Below are 20,840 nucleotides of genomic sequence, written 5' to 3'. Positions count from 1 at the left end.
TCTACACCTCTATACCGAAATACCCGAAAATCTGAAATACCCGACCCGAACCCGAACGGTTACCCAAGGCTAAACTAAATCGATAATTATTATCCCCTAGCTATATATGGACTTAACAAAATCGACAATAGTTTTGGGCTTGTCTACATAAGTGATTGATTAAAATAAATGAAAAAGAAAAATTCAAAAAAACCAGCCAATAGAATTATAACGTTTTTCCTGAGAAGCTCTATATGAGTGCCACCTCAGCAGAAATCACTAAAGTGACTTCTCTTTTTAATGTATAGGGGGATTTCATATTTAATATTACAACATTTAACAACATTCTAAAACCAATTTAATTCATTTGATATACTCAACCAAAAATCACGTATTTCCTTGATGTAAAATAATAAATTAACATAATTTTTTTAAAAAAATTAAAAATATTTTCGGTTATCCACAAATTTTAACGAAATGGGTCGATTATTAACACTTTGTAAGTTATGCTGATCGCATTTTTGAATCAAAATATGATTTAACCCGTAGCTGGGCAGATTTGACTTGTTTTCTAACATTACTCATGTGGTCTGGTTCGTAGCTTATGTTTGCTTATAATTATGGATGGAGCCTATTTGAGCGTTAAAGAATATTCCAGAGAAATAGTTTTCCTGTTTTGGCAGCCATCTGTTATATATGCATGTCAACTTTTCTGTGATGACTTTTTTGAGATTTTTTCCGAAAGAACTGACTCTCTTTGGATATACTTTATCCCTCAAGTAGATATAACTCTTATCCTATGCAATTGGATATTTCAAACTGGTATTAACATTAGTACCAAAACAAAAAATTCAAATAATAGCGTAGGTCAACGCAAGAGGATAGGAGAAACGAAAAAGCCTTCATAGAATCAAATAAGAGCATCATCAGTGGAGAAATTCTCAGACAGAATTTTTTTAACATTTTATATTACTTTTTAGTAATGTAATTAAAATTAATAATACAAAGGAAAAAGAACCATGAATGAAAGACGTTTCTTGTAATTGTTAGAGTCTCTTGTTATTTGTGTGATAGTCTCTCTTGTCCAAAAGATGTTTCTTGTAATTGTTCTCCCCTCTTTCCTATTGTTCTTTTGTAGCTAGAGACTATTATATAATTAAGTGAATAGGTGTAATGTTTCATATGAACCATTGCAATTTTTTGTATGAACAGTTGCAACTATAAAAATAAAACATTGCAACTATTGATGATTACAATCTTTGGTGATAAACATATTAATTAATTGCAACCTTCGGCGATTAACCATTGTAACTCTTTACTAACCATTGTAACTCTTCATTAACCTTTGCAACTTTTGGTTTAACCATTGTAACTATTGGCTGCAAATCTTCACTCTCTATATAAATAGATGTAGGCATTGGCAAATGGATATAGAAAAAATCAGAAACTAATAGTTAGTAAAAAAGAGAGAGAGAAAAAATTCATTGTTCAAAGTGTTAAGCTAGATGGGTTTCCAACCTAAAACCAATTGGTGATAAGTGGAGTGACCCATCTATCTTATATATTGCTTAGGATCCTTTCCAAATACCGATGTGGGACACTTTGTGTCTAATACGCCCCCTCGAGATGATGGCTCTTTAAGCATCAATCTAGGAATATTCGGGCAAGGATCAACGGGCCAACTTTGGGCTAGATTGATGTGGATCAGGTTGGGCTGTGTGGATCGGAGTCTGATACCATGTTAAGCTAGATGAGCTTCCAACCTAAAACCAATTGGTGATAAGTGGAGTGGCTCATCTATCTTATATATTACTAAAAATCTCTTCCAACTACCGATGTAGGACACTTTGTGTCTAATACGCCCCCTCGAGATAATGGCTCTTTAAGCGTCAATCTCGGCATGCTTAGACAAGGATTAATGTGCTAACTTTGGTCCGGATCGATGAAAATTGGGTTGGACTGCGTAGATCGGGCTCTGATACCATGTTATGCTAGATGTGATTCTAACCTAAAACCAATTGGTGATAAGTGGAGTGACGCATCTATCTTATATATTGCTTAGGATCTCTTCCAACTACCAACGTGAGACACTTTGTGTCTAATACGCCCCCTCGAGATGATGTCTCTTTGAGCGTCAATCTCAGAATATTCGAGCAAGGATCGATGGGTCAACTTTGGGCTAGATCGATATGGATCGGGTTGGGCTGCGTGAACCTGGCTCTGATACCATGGTAAGCTAGATGGACTTTCAACCTAAAACCAATTGGTTTTAGATTGGAAGCACATCTAGCTTAACACAAAGATCATCAAAGACTTTGAAGAAACACATATAAACACTAAAGCTCTATTTGTTTCTCTTGTATCTTAGCCTAGAACAAGAGTGAGACTTTTGATTGTCTTATCCTACAAAGGGATTTCGTGTAACCCAAAGTTTGGAATATGGTCAAAATACTCTTTAAGGAAAGCACGGCGATTCAATCATTATCCATATATAATTCACAACTTTACGGGTTATAACCCTTAATACAATCTTAAAGAGTATTTTCTTGTGAATTATGACTGGTGAATCTATACGAGAGATGACATCAAAGTTTGAAAAGTTAGATAAGTTTGAGGGAGTATATTTCCGGAGATGGCAAAAGAAGATGCATTTTCTCCTCACAAATCTGAATGCCTACTGTACCGGAGGATGCTGAGAAAGAGTCGTTGGATGAGACAAGGAAGCAACTTAAATGGGAAAACAACAATTACATATGATGTGGCCATATTCTCAACGGTATGTCAGACCCTCTCTTTGATGTTTATCATAATGTCGAATCCGCAAAACAGTTGTGGGATGCGTTAGAATCAAAGTACTTGGCTGAAGATGCTTCTAGTAAGAAGTTCCTTGTCAGTAATTTTAATAATTACAAGATGTCTGATTCTAGGCTAGTTATGGAGCAATACAATGAATTGCTTCATATACTAGGTTAATTTGTACAACACAACATGAAGATGGACGAATCCATTTCAGTATGGAGTATCATCAATAAGTTACCACCTTCATTGAAATTTTTTAAACACATGTTAAAACACAAAAATGAATTGTCTCTTGTACAACTTGGCAGCCGTTTGCGCATAGAGAAATCTCTAAGGGCGCAAGAAGGAGAAAAACCCAAAAATAATGAGGCTGGTGCTTCTTCCATCAATATGATGGAGGAAGGTGTGAGTTCTAAGAATAGGAAGAAGAGGAAACGATCTTCTAATAACAACACTTGCAATGGATCTAACAAAAAGTTTAAGAGCATTTGTTGGAATTATAACATGTCGGGCCACTTAAGTCATTATTGCCGAGCTGGGAAGGATAAAAATAAAATGGGACAAAACCTTTTGGGACAAGTGTCTAAGGACCAAGTTCCAGTCACTCATCAAGGTCAAATCTTTGATTTTAAACCATATTCTAATGTGAATTATGTATCAAAGACTTATGAGGCATTTTATGTGCAGGATGATGAAGTGGCATGGTGGATTGACTCGGGTGCAACAACACATGTTTGCAAGGATCATGAATGGTTTACTACATATGGGTAAGTTCAAGATGGATATGTACTTCATATGGGAAACGAGTCAACTTTCCCTATTCTAGTTCGTAGAAAAGTGGTGTTAGAGTTTAGTTCTGGAAAAATCCTTGATCTTAAGGATGTACTTCATGTTCCCGGAATTAGGAAAAAATTAGTCTCTGGTAGTGTTTTAAATAGATGTGGTTTTAAACAAGTGTATGAATCTGATAAGTATATATTATCGAAGTGTGATGTATTTGTTGGATTTGGACATTTCTGTAATGATATGTTTATGCTTAATATTAATAAAATTGTCAATTATGTTTATATATTTATATGGCAAGTTCTAGAAAAATGATATTTCTCTGTGGCATGCTAGATTAGGTCATGTACATTATAATCATATGATTAATATGTCTAAAGAAAGTTTAATTCATACTTTTGATATAAATTCAGAAAAATGTAGTACTTGCATGATAACAAAGATAATTAGGCAACCATTTAAAAACATTGAAAAAAATTCTGTAGTGCTAGGAATCTATGTGATTTTCTTGCTACACCATCTTTAGGAAACAAGAAGTATTTTGTCACTTTCATAGATGATTATTCTCTTTGTAGTATGTATATTTATTACATGCTAAAGACGAGGCCCTAAATAAATTTAAGGTTTATGAAACTGAGGTTGAATTGGAACAAAATGGTTTGATTAAGAAGTTACACACCGATAGAGGTGGAGAGTATTATGATCATGTATATTTCCAGTCCGTAGGCATTATTCATGAAACTACGGCTCCGTATACACCACCACAAAATGGTGTATCAGAAAGGAAAAATAGAATCCTAAAGGAAATGGTTAATTCCATGTTATCTTACTCGAGATTAAGTCACGGATTTTGGGGTGAAGCCATGTTAACGGCTTGCTATTTATTAAATAAAATTCCTAACAAAAAGAACAAAATTACCCCTTTTCAACTTTGGTATAAGAGAAAACAAAACTTGAATTATTTTCGAGTTTGGGGATGTAGGGCTGTTGTAAGACTACCCCAACCCAAAATTAAAACTTTGGGAGAGAGATGTACTAATTGCATTTTTATTGGATATACAGAGCATTCCAAAGATTATAGGTTTTATGTAATAGAACCTAATGATTCAATAGCAGTTCACACTGTAATTGAATCAATAGATGCAATATTTGATGAAACTCATTTTTAATCTATACCTATGCCAAAGGCTTTGGTTCCATGTTCAAGTGCAACTAATAAAGGAGATGAAACTCTTGTGTCTCTTAACATGTTACCTATGCTTCGTAGGAGCAAGCGAGGAATGATTGAAAAATCATTTGGTCCTGATTTCAAATATATTTAGTTGAAGGATCAAAAGATGAGATTGGTTTACAACACTCATAATGTTATCATATTGATAATGATCCAAGAACTTATAGCGAAGCTATGAACTCTCAAGATGTTGCCTTTTGAAAAGAAGCAATAAATGATGAGATGGACTCCATCATGGGAAATAATACTTAGATCTTGTCGGATCTTCCACCTGGTTGCAAGCCTTTAGGCTGCAAATGGATCTTCAAAAGAAAGATGAAAGTTGATGGAACAATAGACAAGTTTAAAGCACAATTGATTATTCAAGGCTCCAAACAAAGGGAAGGTATTGATTATTTCGATACATATGCTCTAGTTGCTAGGATCTCTTCTATAATATTATTAATTGCTTTGGCAGCAATTGATAACCTTGTGGTTCACCAAATGGATGTTAAGATAGCGTTTTTAAATGGTATTTTGGAAGAAGAGGTGTATATGAAGCAACCTGAAGGTTTTATTATGCCTGGTAATGATCATAAGGTGTGTAAGTTGATCAAGTCATTGTATGGGCTAAAGCAAGCACCTAAGCAGTGGCATCAAAGGTTTGATGAGGTTGTCTTATCAAATGTTTTCCAGTTAAACCAATCAGATAAGTGTTTATATGGAAAATTTGATGAATCTGGAAACGGAGTAATCATTTGCTTGTATCTTGATGACATGTTGATTGTTAGTACTGACCTTAGACAAATAGAGCTTACAAAAGCATTTTTGTCATCAAATTTTGCAATGAAAGACATGGGGGAGGCGGATGTGATTCTTGGAATTAGAATCAAACGTGAAGACAAATGACTATTTTTGATACAATCTCATTACATTGAGAAAGTTCTTAAGAAGTTCAATTGTGAGAATTGTTCTCCATTGAGCACTCCCATGGATGCGAGTGTGAAGCTTATGCCTAATACAAGACAAGCAGTATCACAACTCGAATATTCACAAGTGATTGACTGCTTAATGTATGCCATGACGAGCACTAGGCCATATATAGCTTACGCTGTAGGAAGGTTGAGTAGATACACTAGTAATCCTAGTACTCACCATTGGCAAGCCTTAAAAAGGGTGCTCAAGTATTTGAAAGGAACCATTAATTATGGTTTGACATATGTCGAATTTCCTTCAGTGCTAGAAGGATATTCAGATGAAAGTTGGATTACCAACATAGAAGATCATTCTTCTACAAGTGGTTGGGTGTTTTTGCTCGGGGGAGGAAACAAACTTCCATTACAAGTTCGACGATGGAGTCGCAATTCGTAGCATTAGCAGCTGCTGGTCAAGAAGCAGAGTGGCTACGAAACTTAGTATACAAGATTCCACTGTGGCCGAAACCAGTATCACCAATTTCTATCCATTGTGATAGTGAAGCTACTTTGGCAAAGGCCTATAGCCAAGTGTATAATGGTAAGTCTAGACACCTGGGCGTTAGACATAGTGCAGTACATGAGCTGATCACTCACGGGGTGATTACAATAGATTTGTTCGGTCTCAACAAAATTTAGCTGATCATTTGACGAAAGGATTAGTTAGGGACTTAGTGATAAGTCGGTTAAAGGGATAGGTTTAAAGTCCATTTAAAATCTTTAATGGTGGGATACCCAATTCTCCTCTAATACGATGTTAGGTGCTGAATTCAATGTGGAAAGCATGCATTTAAAGATTGAAGCACATTCTTTTTTTTTGTTAATATCATCCCAAGGTATGTGTTTGGACCTGCAAGAATGAGATAGTTGAAAAATTATTCTTAATAAATACTTTGAAAAAGTGCATTTTGCAGGTGCATGACTGAAAGTATTTACCTATATGAGTGTGAAGTGATGCCGCTTCAATAAGTTGGGTCTTGGCTTTGTACGCGCTTAAGAATGGATAGGAACACATAGCTTATAATAGTGTCAAGTATAAACACTTAGAGTAGTGTGGAAACACATGTGTGTATTATCTTCATGTGCCCAAAATGGGTTGAATGATTCAATCCGTATGACATCCTGATTCTCGGACATTTGGAATGTGTAGTACACTTAGATGAAAATTTAATTCTTCGAACATTTTCATTTATGCATGAGTTTGATATATGTATTATTTATATAATAAATTTATGATTAAACTTTAATGGAGGAGGGATGTTATATATTTAAGTGAATATGTGTAATGTTTCATGTGAACCATTGCAATTGTTCGTATGAACAGTTGCAACTATAGAAATAAAACATTGCAACTATTGATGATTGCACCTTTTGGTAATGACCATATTAATTAATTGCAACATTTGGTGATTAATCATTGTAACTATTTAGTAACTATTGCAACTCATCATTAACCTTTGCAACTTTTAGTTTAACCATTGCAACTATTGGTTGCAACTTTTCACTATCTATATAAGGAGGTGTAGGCATTGACAAATAGATATAGAAAAAATCAGAAACTAATAGTTAGTAAGAAAGAGAGAAAAAAATATTCATTGTTCAAAGATCATCAAAGACTTTGAAGAAACACATATAAACACTAAAGCTCTATTTTTTTCTCTTGTATCTTAGCATAGAACAAGAGTGAGACTTTGATTGTCATTGACAACTAGACATAGAAAAAATCAGAAGCTAATAGTTAGTAAGAAAGAGAGAGAGAAAAATATTTATTGTTCAAAGTTCATCAAAGACTTTGAAGAAACAGATATAAACACTAAATCTCTATTTGTTTCTCTTGTATCTTAGCATAGAACAAAAGTGAGACTTTGATTGTCTTATCCTACAAAGAGATTTCGTGTAACCCAAAGTTTGGAATATGGTCGAAATACTCTTTAATGAAAGCACTTAAAAATGAACTGATGTGGGTGCTCTAAATTCTTTGAGGCAGATTGAAAATATACTTAATTGGTCTTAAGCATAACCAATGCTAAAATAATAGGTTCATAATCGAATCAACCCAAGGCAACAGGCCTAGTGAGGTACAACCACAAAATTGGAACCGAGTTTGGATTTTTGGTAAGACATAAATTAACGTTAACTTTGACTTTTTTTGGTTTCTTCTCAACAATGAATTAAAAAAATTTCTTCCATCCCCTTAAATTCTTGTAGGGTAATAATCAATTAACGATTTTTTTTGTTGCAACAAACGGCTATTCTATTACTCAAATTTGAGGTGGCTGGGTAACAAGACTATAATAGAACAATTAATAAAACAAATAGATCTATGGAAAGAATGAGCATTCCTAGCCAGCGAATCAACGATTTCATTTTGCGCCCTCGGGAAGTAGCTGATCTTGAAGTCCGAAAAACACATATAGAGAATTTGAATGATCTCCAGCTCAGTTGAGAGGTTTGGCCAAGCTTGTGGATCTGTTATCATTACAATTAGGTCTTTACATTCTGTCTCAAATCTCTGGCATGTCGAATGCTGTAGCATGCTCTCAATTGCCCATTTTAGCGCTTCCAGTTCCGAGTGTAGTGCTGTCTCACGTCTTCTTAAGTTCAGTGTCCCCATTAATCGATGGATAGCATGGGAAAGATCCAATCAATTAATGGATTTCTTAAGTTTGATTTGGGGAATTTTGTCTTTCCCTGATTCATATGTTGGCTAAACATCCTCTCTCATTTATGAAACCAATTATTATTAAAACCAAAGAGAATACTTGTAAACCAAATTAATCATTTGGTATGTTACACAGCATAAACAAGTAATAGCAATACACGGTTTACAAACGAGCCAAACAAAACCGATACAACTGGACACACAAACGTTGAAATCAAAGGATAGAGCACCAGCCTTTGAGTTTAGACGCAGCTGCTTGGTCAAGGAACCAGACCACTTCAACATCCGCTGTTAGTCTACCAGCTGGTACATCTTTGGTATGAGTAAGAGCAGCCGCAACCGAATCGGCTTGTTCTTTATCACATACGGCCATAACATTGTATGAAGCACAATTGATAACCGGTAGAGTAAAAGTGATCCTTTTTGGTGGGGGTTTTGGTGAATCGGTAATAAATGTAACCCATTTCACTTTTTCATTGATTTGATCATGTCCCGGGAACAAAGACGCCATGTGACCGTCTGGTCCCATTCCTAGAAGCTGGAGATCAAATTGTGGGAAACCCGAGGATTTGTATGTTCGGATTATGTTTTTGTTCACCTTTTCTTTGAGGCATTCCTCATACCGTTCGGCTGCGAGCTCGGCATTGCCTTCAGCTCCGAGCCCTTTGTCGATGGCATAGATGTTCTCGGCCGGAACAGGAACCTGGATGTTTTGTTATTAAATATCAAATATATATCTATGAACATGATCTTGCCTTGACGTTTGGTGTGTTTTGTATCAAAATAAACCCATTATTTCTGGTGTTTTAGTCAAAATTTTATCATAAACTATGTACATTAAACACGAACATCAGAAAATTTCCTTAAGATTTTCAAAACTATTAGATGAAAATTATAAATATGCTCTATTTTACTAATATGATATTAGTTTTAACATCCACAGGAAATATTTTATTGTGTTTGTAACAAAAGAAACTGTATTCAGATATACTGCTTGATAATTATATATGTACCTTGGAGAGAAAACCGTCGTATGCGAGTTTATAGTTGCTATCGGCATCATCCCAACCACAAACCCTCTCATCGACCCAAAAAATGTGCCACTTAGACCATTCAATTGAATCAGCATAAGGAGGTTCCAACAATTTCCTGTAGGATGAATCAAATATAATGAGACTTGTATTAAGAGTGTGATAAAGATGGTTTTATATTTGTTATACCAAAGCCAGGAGATGAGGTCGCCGCCGGAGAGAACAACGGTGAAGATTCCTCTTTCTTTGCAGAATTTCGAGGAGAGATTCGCTGTGTATTTGGCCAGCTCCACCGCCAATTCATGCTTTGTTTTGAATACTATCTTCTTCGCCGGAGCCATTTTACTAGATGATGATTATAATGGTAATTGTAATGGTGTGATGATGGCAAGCGAAGGAGCCTTGTTTTTTATAAGAAAGTGAGTGGGGAGTTATTACTTTTTAAAATATTTGTACGTGGAAAATTGGATTAACAAAGGGTATGTATGTTACTACAAACAAAATAATATATTTGAAATATTATACTTTTTTTGAAAAAAGGTTTAATATTATACCTTTCTTTCTTTGTAGTATATACATTTAATCATATACAACCTTATTATTATTCCTTTCGTCCTTATTAATCTACTCTATATAACTATATATTCATGTTTTTCCATGAAATTAGATTGTTTTAGTGGTTCAAGTTTTTTCCCCTAAATCCATTTGTTCAAACTTTTATTATGAGTGTAGCTAAGAAAGATGAAATAGAATGTGAAAGATTAATTTGGTTTTTAGTTTTTAAATTTTGGATTTTGCTGTAAATTGTAGTTTTTAGAAAACATTGAATAGTAATCTATTTTTTGATTTGTAATTTTTTGATTTTGACTATATTTAAGTTGTTATTTTTTTTTCAAGTTAAATTCACAAAATAAAAGTTATTAATAATAAGATATTACTTACTATGAAAATATTAAATCATACAAAACATTACTACATCAAATAGTTAGTTTTATATAAACAAACTACAAAATTTAAATACTATGATAAATGTGTGTAATACTTATGTAACTAGGCATTTTGCCCGCACATGCGGGCATAATCATTTTAAGAATACTAATTAGTACATATATTATAAATTTTAAAACCAGTATGATAAATTTATAATAATCTTTTGAATAATCTTTGTGTTATTAAACACCAATGTATCATACTATGAAAACATAACCATTTATCAAACATTCTATTTAATAAAGTAAAATAAGAAGGTCAAGCCTTCGTCTCTTTTAACCTTCTTTACCTCTTCAAACTACCAATAAACATGAAACTACAAAAAAAAATTCAAAACACACAACATAATATTTTGAAATTTATCTTAGTACTTGGTTAACCAAATTCTGAATACAGAAAACTGAAAGTCTGGTCACTGAAACATGTACTTCCTGGTCGGAACGTTATGGTCCAACGGTTTGCAGATAGCGTAACCGCATAACATAGGTACCAGTCATACGTAGCTATCAGTGGTCCAAGCTGGCTTCTCGCTTTGAGTACTGCAGAGGCAGCGACATCGCATCTAATTCCCTAAGTGTTCTTCCTTTGAAGTGTGTGCGGTTTGTTCTTGTGTACTGTTTAATACTTTCAGCCTAAGTTGTTATAGCCTATAGGTCATGTATCTTCCCTGCCTACTGATATGGTTCTGGTTTCTTGTTTTAAAACTATGTTCGAACCTTATCCTTGGTGGCTTAATATTAATCAATATTTAAAAAAGAGTTAGCATCATATATAGTTTCGAAATACTAAAAGAAATTAGATATTAAGAATCTGCCTAACACAGTAAAACTTTGAGGGAAATAGGGATGATGGAGTGAGTAAAACTTAAGGCAAAGACAGTGTCCAACAGAGTGTTTAGGTAGATCACTAAATATGATAAATTGTGTGGGTAGGAAATGCAAATACTCTATACTTTCTCTGTATTAGGACTTATATATTATTATAATATAACATTGATTACGAATTACGATAAATATCACTTACATACTATCTATACTATTATTAAATTAATATAAGATTAAAAAAAATCACCTATGTTTGACTTTACGTTGTTTGCCCTGCATAGTTTTTAATTAATGGTTTGTACTCATCTACTCTATTAAAATAGAATTCTACTAGATAATAACCTGCGTCATGGGCAGGATGAGGTGATTATTTGAAACTATATATTATATATTTGTCAAAATTATACATTACATATGTATATATTAAAAGGAAAGTTATTTTTCTTAAACACACCACAATTCTTCCATTGTTTTTTACCATTAATTATATCAAATATATGATTGATAGTAGATGAAATTTGAGCTTAACGCTCCAATATAAATTTTTTTCCTAATTTATATATTTAAAATAAAATAAAATACATGTTTGAGCTAATAAAAAAAGCTGAAACATTTGCATGGTACCGTACGTAATGGACATGAGTTAGACATGTTTAAGGCAAACATTTACTAATTATTATCACTAAATTAGTGGTACATTAGACATATATAATTTCCTCAAAACAAACTGGATTCAAATATAGGGGCCACATATGTATAAAACAGTAAATCGCTGTAATAAATCGATGGCTATAATTAAGAAATTTGCATATCTATCTACTTTTAATTCACCCATTGACATAGCAAAATAATACATGGAAAGAACAATTAATAAGATGAATCTTTTTGACATTAGCTTGGACACCACAAACACGAAAGTCAATCATTCCAAAAATATTTGATTGACTCAAATTTTATTAATCTTTTGAATTGGAGCATTCAATATTTGACACCGAAATTTACTCCATTAATAAAATATAGCTTAATCAAGATCCAATAACATCATTTTTTTCCGATTCATTCAAATTTATCATGGATTATATATTTTATTTTCCAGTAATATATTTATATTGTATCTAAGTATTTATAATCAGAATAAAAATATGATTATATTGTTGATGTGATCGAGTATACAGAACTATTATACTAACATATTACTAATAATAACTAACTAATATACAACAACATAGAAACAAACCGCACAACATTCTATTTGTTTCTGGTTTATTCAGCATAGTATATTTTATAACATAAATTTGAAAAATTATATAATAAGATGGCCAATGACATAATATTATCTCGAGTTGATATGGATGTTAAAAAGTATTGATATAACTTAGCATGGCATATAAATTATATTATCCATAAAGTTTACATTTTATACAATAGTATTGTGATACGGATGTATAAAAAGTTTCAATATTCTAAATTTAGTGAACACGTTCATGAAATGAGACTATATGTTTTTGGCAAGATGCTTAGAATAATAAATGTTTTATTTACGGAAAAGATAGATAAAAGTTGTCATATCATTAGAAAAATTCATAATATTATAGATAAAACCCAGAATCCCCAATTTATGGATTTTCCCTAATGATATGACAACTTTTATCTATCTTTTCCGTAAATAAAACATGTATTATTTTCAGCAGATTAATTATTTTACATATATAAGAGTTGTATCTACCGCTCTATAAACACATGAGAAATATCAAAAATAATAATAGCCTATGCAAATCAAACTTTAATATTTTATTTAAATAAGTTAATTTCATTATGTTTTAATCAATATACCATTAACCTTATGTAATTTTAGCCATAAGTATTATATATTTGTTACACTAAAATATTTTTTAAATTCTTTTAGATTTTAATTTTATAATATGTTTATCTATACTATTATTTGAGAAGTGAATTTGCTTATGTGTCATATTTTCCATAGTTTTAGATTATTTTGTTTTTTTTGTCATGTTTTAAGTAATTTTAGCTCTAATTTTTCTTATGTGTCATTTACTCCATAATTTTAGATTATTTTGGTTATTTTCATGTTTTAAGTAATTTTAGCTGTTTCATTAATATATTTTTCATGTTTTAAATATTTTTTAGCTGATTCATTAATTTATTAATTTAAATAATATTATTATTTCAAACCTTTTAATTATATATGCTTATGTGTCATGTTCTCTATGATTTTAGATTATTTTGCTTATTTTCACGTTTTAAGTAAAGTTAGTTGACTCTTTAATTTATTTTTCATGCTTTTAGTAGTTTTTAACTGATTCATTAATTTATTAATTATAAAAAAGTTGAAAATCATGTTTCCTTAAAAAGTAGAGAATCTAGTTTACCTTAATTTTGATTAGATAAAATATAGATTTTAGAAAACAAAAGCCAAATCTATTCTAGAATCTACAAACAATCAACTTCTTAGTCTAATTATCTTAGGCTATAATTTTTTGAAATTTTTTTAAGTTTTGATTTTTGTTTTAGATTTTAGAGTTTTTTTAAATTTAAGTTTTAGTTATTTTTAGATTTTAATTTTTAATTTTTGGTTTTTAGTTTTGTATATTTTAGTTTTTTTATATATTAATGTTTTTTTTACAAATAGGGTGATTTATTTTAAAATAGTACAGAAAATAGTAATAAAATATATAGAATTTTATATTTTCCAGTAAAAGGTATTAAAATATCAAAAGTTGTTATTTAAAAAAGAAAAAGATATATTAGCTTGTTATTTTTAGTTAATTGTATTTTTGATAAAAATATAATTTAGTTTAAATAAATCATAATATAAATACTAATATAAAATTCCTTAAACAAAAATTAGAAATTATATACATTTAATGCTCATGTATATTATATTAATATTTATAAAAATAATAAAATACATATGGAACTAGTTGTACACTTTTTACAAAACCACCAAAACATTAATTGTGATATAATTTGTTTTTGAAATTTTTTCAAAACATATAAAAACTAGTTTTATAGGAAAGTTTTTTTGTTAAAATCTTGATTAGATATTAAAAAGTTTTCTTTTCTGAAAAACTAGTTTTCATAACTTATAGAAAATCAAAACTTGATTAGATAAAAAAATGATTTAAAAAACAACATTAAAATACATTTAAAAGCTAACGAAGATCAATCTCTTAGGCTATGTGCAACGGTTGTTGTTATTCAAAACTTTAATTTACACTTTTAACATTCTATATCATATTCTCTTTCTTACACCTATTAATTTAATATTTTTCAATTTTTATTAAATAAAAATTTTTATATTCACAAGCATTTATTTAATAAAAATTAATACCCTAATCCACCATTTTATCTCATTTTATCCTTTTTATAATTATACTTTTAAATAACAACATTGAAAATATTATTTAAAAACAATAATAACTAAAATTTAAATAAATTGTAATTTATTTTTTAATAAAAAAAACTATTTATGTTCCACTTAGCAGAAAAGAGTATTTTCTTTAAAAATTAACGTTTATATTATATTACAATAGATTTTCTTATTTTATCAAAATCAAAAGAATCTAGTCTCTATTTATAGAACACAAAAATTATAAAATTTTGATATAATTTGTTTCTATAAAAAAATATTATTTGATGTAAAATAATTAATCTCAAGTTATTAGGTTGCAACAATAATCTATAAATTCAAACAATCAATAACATAGTTACAAATATACCAATATATATACATATATATATATATATTTATATATTTTGAAAAGTAATTTGCTCATACTCGATCATGCTTTCTCCCATATGTGGTTTAAAGTGAATCAAAACAACATAAAACACTTTCAACATGATAAAAAAATTTAGTAATAAGAAATAATCTACCTCAGGTTTTTTTAGGTTTTCAAGAGGTCTATTGCAAGTATTCAACAATTGAAAGTAAAATTCAACAAGCCAATTGTATATGCTAGTCAAAACCTCACTAACATCTTTCTTTCTAGTATATTAAAAAGTATTTATATATTGTATTATGACAACTATAGATTTCCTTTTCACAGTGTCCTTCTCCGTATAAATTTGTTTTTTTTTTTTTTTTTTTTTGTTAAATTTTTCTTTAGAATCTGTCTCTGTAAGCTGTTCCATACACAATGAGGTAAGGTACTGTTCTGACAACTGTGTCAATAAGAATGGCAAAGTTCACACCTGAAGACATACCCGTCCCTGCAACAACAACTGTATAAATTTGTTTACTTAGTTTTACTTTTGTCTATAAGTGTTAATTTCTTGGGGTTAGTTGAACTTATTATAAACGTGACCTACTATACATCTATACGATAAAGTTTAGTACCAATCTGAATAAATAAGATTTCCACGTTCTTGTAGTACAATATTTTATATGTGAGATGAGTGCTGTTAGAATATTTTTATTGCAGGTCTCTTAAGTTGGAATTTTAGCGTAATATAAAATACGGTCTCTTAGCTTTTAACTAAAAAATTTAAGAACGTTTCTTAAATAAGAGATATAAGAGACGTCTCTTAGCTTTTTTAGTTTTTTTTTTTTACGGCAGCTTTTTTAGTTAAAAGCTAAAAGACCATATCTTATATTACGCTAAGAACCCCAATCTAAGAGACCTTCGATAAATATGCTCTTAGAGGTTGGTGTGTTAATGTGTATTTATATATATATATATATAATTAATAATTACACAGCAAAAGTATGTAGTCTTATTGTAATTTATTTCTTTGTGGTGACTTTTCTGATTAACGTGGACTGAACTGTCGGTTTTACATAGCACCTTCATTTTAAAAGACTCCAGTGGGAATAATAGCAATACTAAAGCTAGAGAGGTGCAATACCTTCGACACCTAAAAGACTTTTGAGAATGTCTTAGGTGCAATAACAACAAAGCTATTTTTCCCTTTTAAACAAAAGACTTTTGCCATTCAGAACTACATGCAAATTCATGACTAAAGAGGCTATATATGTAATATGTCTATATGCAAATAGACTCAGTCGTCAACTTAGAAAATTTAAACAGGGCCAGGCATTTTGGAACATAAGTCTCTAAGGTATTCGGATCCGGATCCTTATTCGGCGGATCCATAATTTTACTATCTTTATCAGGATCCGGGGTTCTCGGATATCCGGGTATCGGATATTCTTCTAAAAATTGTAATATCCAGCGGATATCCGGATCCGGATTTAGATTCTTAAAATAAATAAATAAATAATATTAATATATATAAAATTATTAAAAATAATTTAAAAATAAAAATTCTATAACTATTTTTATTTATTTCTATGTATAATATTACAAAATTTACATATACTATTATAAAAATAAAAATATATTAGATAAAATTAGTTTATATATATAGATATTACTATTTTTAATAAACCTTACGGATCCGGATATTCAGACTAAAAATCAAGATATCCGGATCCGGCTTTGACGAATCCGGATCCAATATTTTACTATCCGGATTCGGATTCGACCCTTTCAGATATCCGGATTTTTGGATCGGATCCAGATCGAATTTCGGATCGAATTCGGATCTCGGATAAAAGTCCCAGGCCTACTCACAAGAGAAATGATCAAAAACTATATATGATGAAGGAAAGAAAAATAAAAAAACACAAGGTTTTCAAGTCCAGAATAACTTCATTATTTACTATAAGATGTTATGGTCTGGTGGACGACAACCGTAAATCTCGCTTCGATGCTTTTTCATATGATAAAGTATTAAAATTTACATGCTTGAAACAAATATTCCTTTTTAGGTAAAGTTAAACGGTTTTTGTTTTATTTGTGGTGTCTGTTTTCTTTCCATTGAGAGCCTTGTTTCTTAATAATTTCTTTTTCCGCCTTTAGTTTGAGAGATATTTTGTGGTGTAATATCCCTTTTAACTATGGGAAATTTGGCTGTATCACCAACAAAAAAATATATAATTCAAAATCTAACTTTTTTTTTTGTCATCAACTTTACAGACTCATATTGACTTTGTGAACCAAACTGGGAGATCTTGATCCATGTGAACTACAAAAGACGTTTCCTTCCTAGCACTGCGGGCTAAGCTATCCGCCTTCTTGTTCTGCGTTCTTGGTACATAGATAATCTCTACTCGGGAAAAACTCTCTTTCAGGCTGTTTATATCTTCCAAATAACTTGCAAATGCTGGCCATTCTTCTGGTTCTGAAACCATCTTCACCAATTGAGAACAATCCGTTGCAAACGTAACCTGAAATTGTCGTAAGTTTTTCATACATTCCATTGCCCATAATAAAGCTTCTATCTCCGCATGAAGAGGAGTAAGGGAAGCCCGAACATTCCTTGCACCCATCAAGCCCGCAAATCCTTCTAGAGTACTGTACCATCCTTGACCTGAAAAAATCTCATTCTCTTTCCAGGAACCATCCGTAAAACACCATCTTCCTGGAATTGCCAGAAGAAACATAGCCTCTACCTGTGGAATCCTCTTGTGATCAGTCAGTATTTGTGCCTCAGAATCTAACTATTTTACTTAATAAACTAGAGTACACAACATATTTTATATAATTGTCATTTTGTCCTTTTAACCAATCGGTATAACCTGTTAAAAATAAAATTAAAATAATTATTAGATAATTGTAATTATTATATCGTGTTTTATTCTTCTTCACATGTTTACACTAGAAACAATTACACCCAAAGACAGTTTTAAGTTTATTACTACATGATAAGACAGTTTATGCTACCAAGACACTTTTCTTCTAACAACTTCTCTTTTTCTAAACTAATTAGTTATCTTGCAACTAAAAAGCTGACTAACTAAAAAGACTGTTTTAGCGGGAATTGACCCACACCATTCATCCATTTTTACAATTGATGGCCCAGATTTGTTCTGATATATGTGACAAGACTTATATTTGTTTCCTTTCTCAGTCTTTAGATTTGTATTTTACTTTACATTTTAATGGTCCAGATTCATTTAAGCACAATAAGATATATTCATCTCCCACACTTATTTTCTTCTTTTGATTTTATGTAAAACAGAACCTTAATCATTTTTTGCCTCCATCTCCATCGGATTATGTCTCCATCTCCATCGGATTACTGCGGCTAATAACCTGATTTTGTGATGACTCCGGCGCGGCAAGGATATCCGACTTTATCTACCTCCGGTAAGAGTGATGACTCCGGTGGTGATGCTTTGTAGCCGCCGTGGTGAATAACAAACAAGATCAGACGGGACTACTCGTCTCCTTATGTTGACTGCTAAGTTAGAAAGAAGAAGAAGATGATTATGATTGATCTCCAGCAAATCATCTTTCTTTTATTTGCACTTTAGGTCATTTATGTTTAGCTAGGTTTTCAATTTGACCCCCAAATTATGGAATGCACATATTTTTTAATTTACTCCAAACTTTCAAATATGCACTTTACCCATTGTTACATGCAACAAGAATGATTAGTGTGTGTTTTCATGTTAGCTTTATTTTAAGTTAGTTTAGACTAATCTTTGGTTATTGTACACATGTACACAACCATTTTTTTGATATCATTGACGAAGACTTTAATATACCCCTTCCCGTCACTTTGAAGACATAACATATGATATGTTTTTCATTTCTTATCTACAGCCACTATTCTTTTTCATTCACAGATGTGTACACATGTACAACTCAGATAGTGTACGCAACCAAGTCCTACATACCAGGGGAACACCGGTCCACTTCTAGCAAATGTCTTTATTGATATACACATATTTAACATACTTCCTCTCCTCACTCTGAAGACATAACATGGGTTATTCATTTTTCATCTACAACTACTATTCTTTTCATTCATATATGTCTATACATGTACCACTCAGATCGTGTACACAACCAAGTCGTACATACCACGAGAACATCCACTTCTTGAAAATGTTCTTATTTAATGTACACATGAACACCACCATTTTTATCGTACACATCTACTCCATTACACTATATCGTACACACACAACAAATATCCAACAACCACTATCTACGCACACCATCACGTGTCCACATAGAATATACAAAGCCACACTACAACTAAATTGAGTTTAATCATAAATACATAGACTTATAGGTTAGATAAAGTGTCATTTTGCGTATAATGCAAACTAAATTGAGTTTTACATTATGTTTCTCAACTTTACATTATGTTTCTCAACTTCTTGTTCTTAATTTTGGTTTAGTGTTCCTTTTTAGATTTATCTATTCATTAAAGTTGAAGTCTTTGCAACAAAAAACCTATCAAAATTATTCAATTTGAGTGAAATGGATGTGGCTTGTGGGTTTGTACGTTCTTAAGAATGGCAGAAGGAACAATGTTTGCATGTGCAGTAAGACATGATTCACATATATGTGTACGCCAACAATATATAATGTTGTACATGTGCACACATATAACATAGACAAGCACACTTCCTCAGCTTTACACTTGCAAAGAATGAATTTTCTCTTTCACATATACACATGTACATTGACATTATGTACTCGTCGTGTACATGAAGGATATACTTAAAAAAAAACACAAAACACAATTGTTTATTTTGAAAGTATGAGGCAAAAATAAAAGCAAGCAAAATATAAAGAACCATTTCTGTAATTATAAAGAAATGCTGAAATGAACAATCAAGAAGTTATGGGGTTAATTCGAATAGTCATCTGCACAATTAAAATGTTTGGGGTCAAAAACGCAAGTATGTGAATTCTAAGGGCCTAAACAAGCAAAAAAATCTAAAAATACCCATTGATTCTCTCGAGTTCTAACAGAGCCGCGACAGCGAGATATGAACCCATGGCGCCAGAAAAAATGTGAAATAGTCTGACGTGACACTAGTTCAGTTCGTGGTGCGGAGGTTGGCGATGGATGAGACTTCAAAGGAGTTTGTGGTACGGAGGTTGGCGATGGCTGAAATTCATGGCAAACCTCCATTGAAAAAGAAGAACACGGTGGAAGAGATGATGAAGAAGATTGTGGTGAAAAAGGCAAAATGTACAATAACATCAAATAAAAAAACAACCGCCACATAACAAACCGTCAACTTTTTCCTTTCCACGCCGGCTGTCTTCTCGACATCTTCGCCGGCGTCACTCATCGCTCGTCAAACAATTTCCCTGAGAATTTTAATCTTCAGATGTCGCCGTCGTCGCTAATGTCTCTTTCGTCGTCTCTCGGTTTCTCTATCGGATCTCAGTAAAAGTTAGGGGAAGTGGATAAATCTTTCTACACATCCGGTAAATTAAAAAAGAAATAGGTTAAATCCTCATTGGGCCCTCCCAGTTATTTTTAAATTTCAAAATGTAACCAGATATATAAAGTTTCAACCAACAATACGCGACCAATTACCATTTCTTAGGAACAACTTATGACTTTTCACATAAAAACTGCCTTGGTAGTAGTAACTGTCTTATCTTGTTAAAAAAAACTCAAAATTGCCCTTCAGTGTAAATTACTCTTTACAATTAGGTGATAAAAATATAAAGCCGAAAGACATGATTCTTCTCCTTCATTATTCCATTAATTTCATTTCCGGTCATAACACCACATTCACCTTCACCTATA

The 20,840-nt window shown here is 31.6% G+C and overlaps 1 protein-coding gene across 1 annotated transcript; it reads right to left on the bottom strand.

Moving 5' to 3' along the window:
- Nucleotides 1–8,466: 8,466 nt before the first annotated feature.
- Nucleotides 8,467–13,895, bottom strand: LOC103875228 (probable 6-phosphogluconolactonase 2). Its single transcript, XM_009153728.3, has 3 exons — nt 9,628–13,895; nt 9,421–9,556; nt 8,467–9,110 (listed from the first exon to the last, which is right to left on the bottom strand). Exons 1-3 carry the CDS (start codon nt 9,777–9,779, stop codon nt 8,622–8,624), a joined length of 777 nt encoding a protein of 258 aa, XP_009151976.1. The 5' UTR covers nt 9,780–13,895; the 3' UTR covers nt 8,467–8,621.
- Nucleotides 13,896–20,840: the final 6,945 nt, after the last annotated feature.

This window comes from Brassica rapa, chromosome A01 (assembly GCF_000309985.2).
Source record: "Brassica rapa cultivar Chiifu-401-42 chromosome A01, CAAS_Brap_v3.01, whole genome shotgun sequence".
Lineage (NCBI taxonomy): Eukaryota > Viridiplantae > Streptophyta > Magnoliopsida > Brassicales > Brassicaceae > Brassica > Brassica rapa.
Note: the sequence above shows the minus strand (reverse complement) of the source record. Positions and strands in the feature narration are given on the sequence as shown.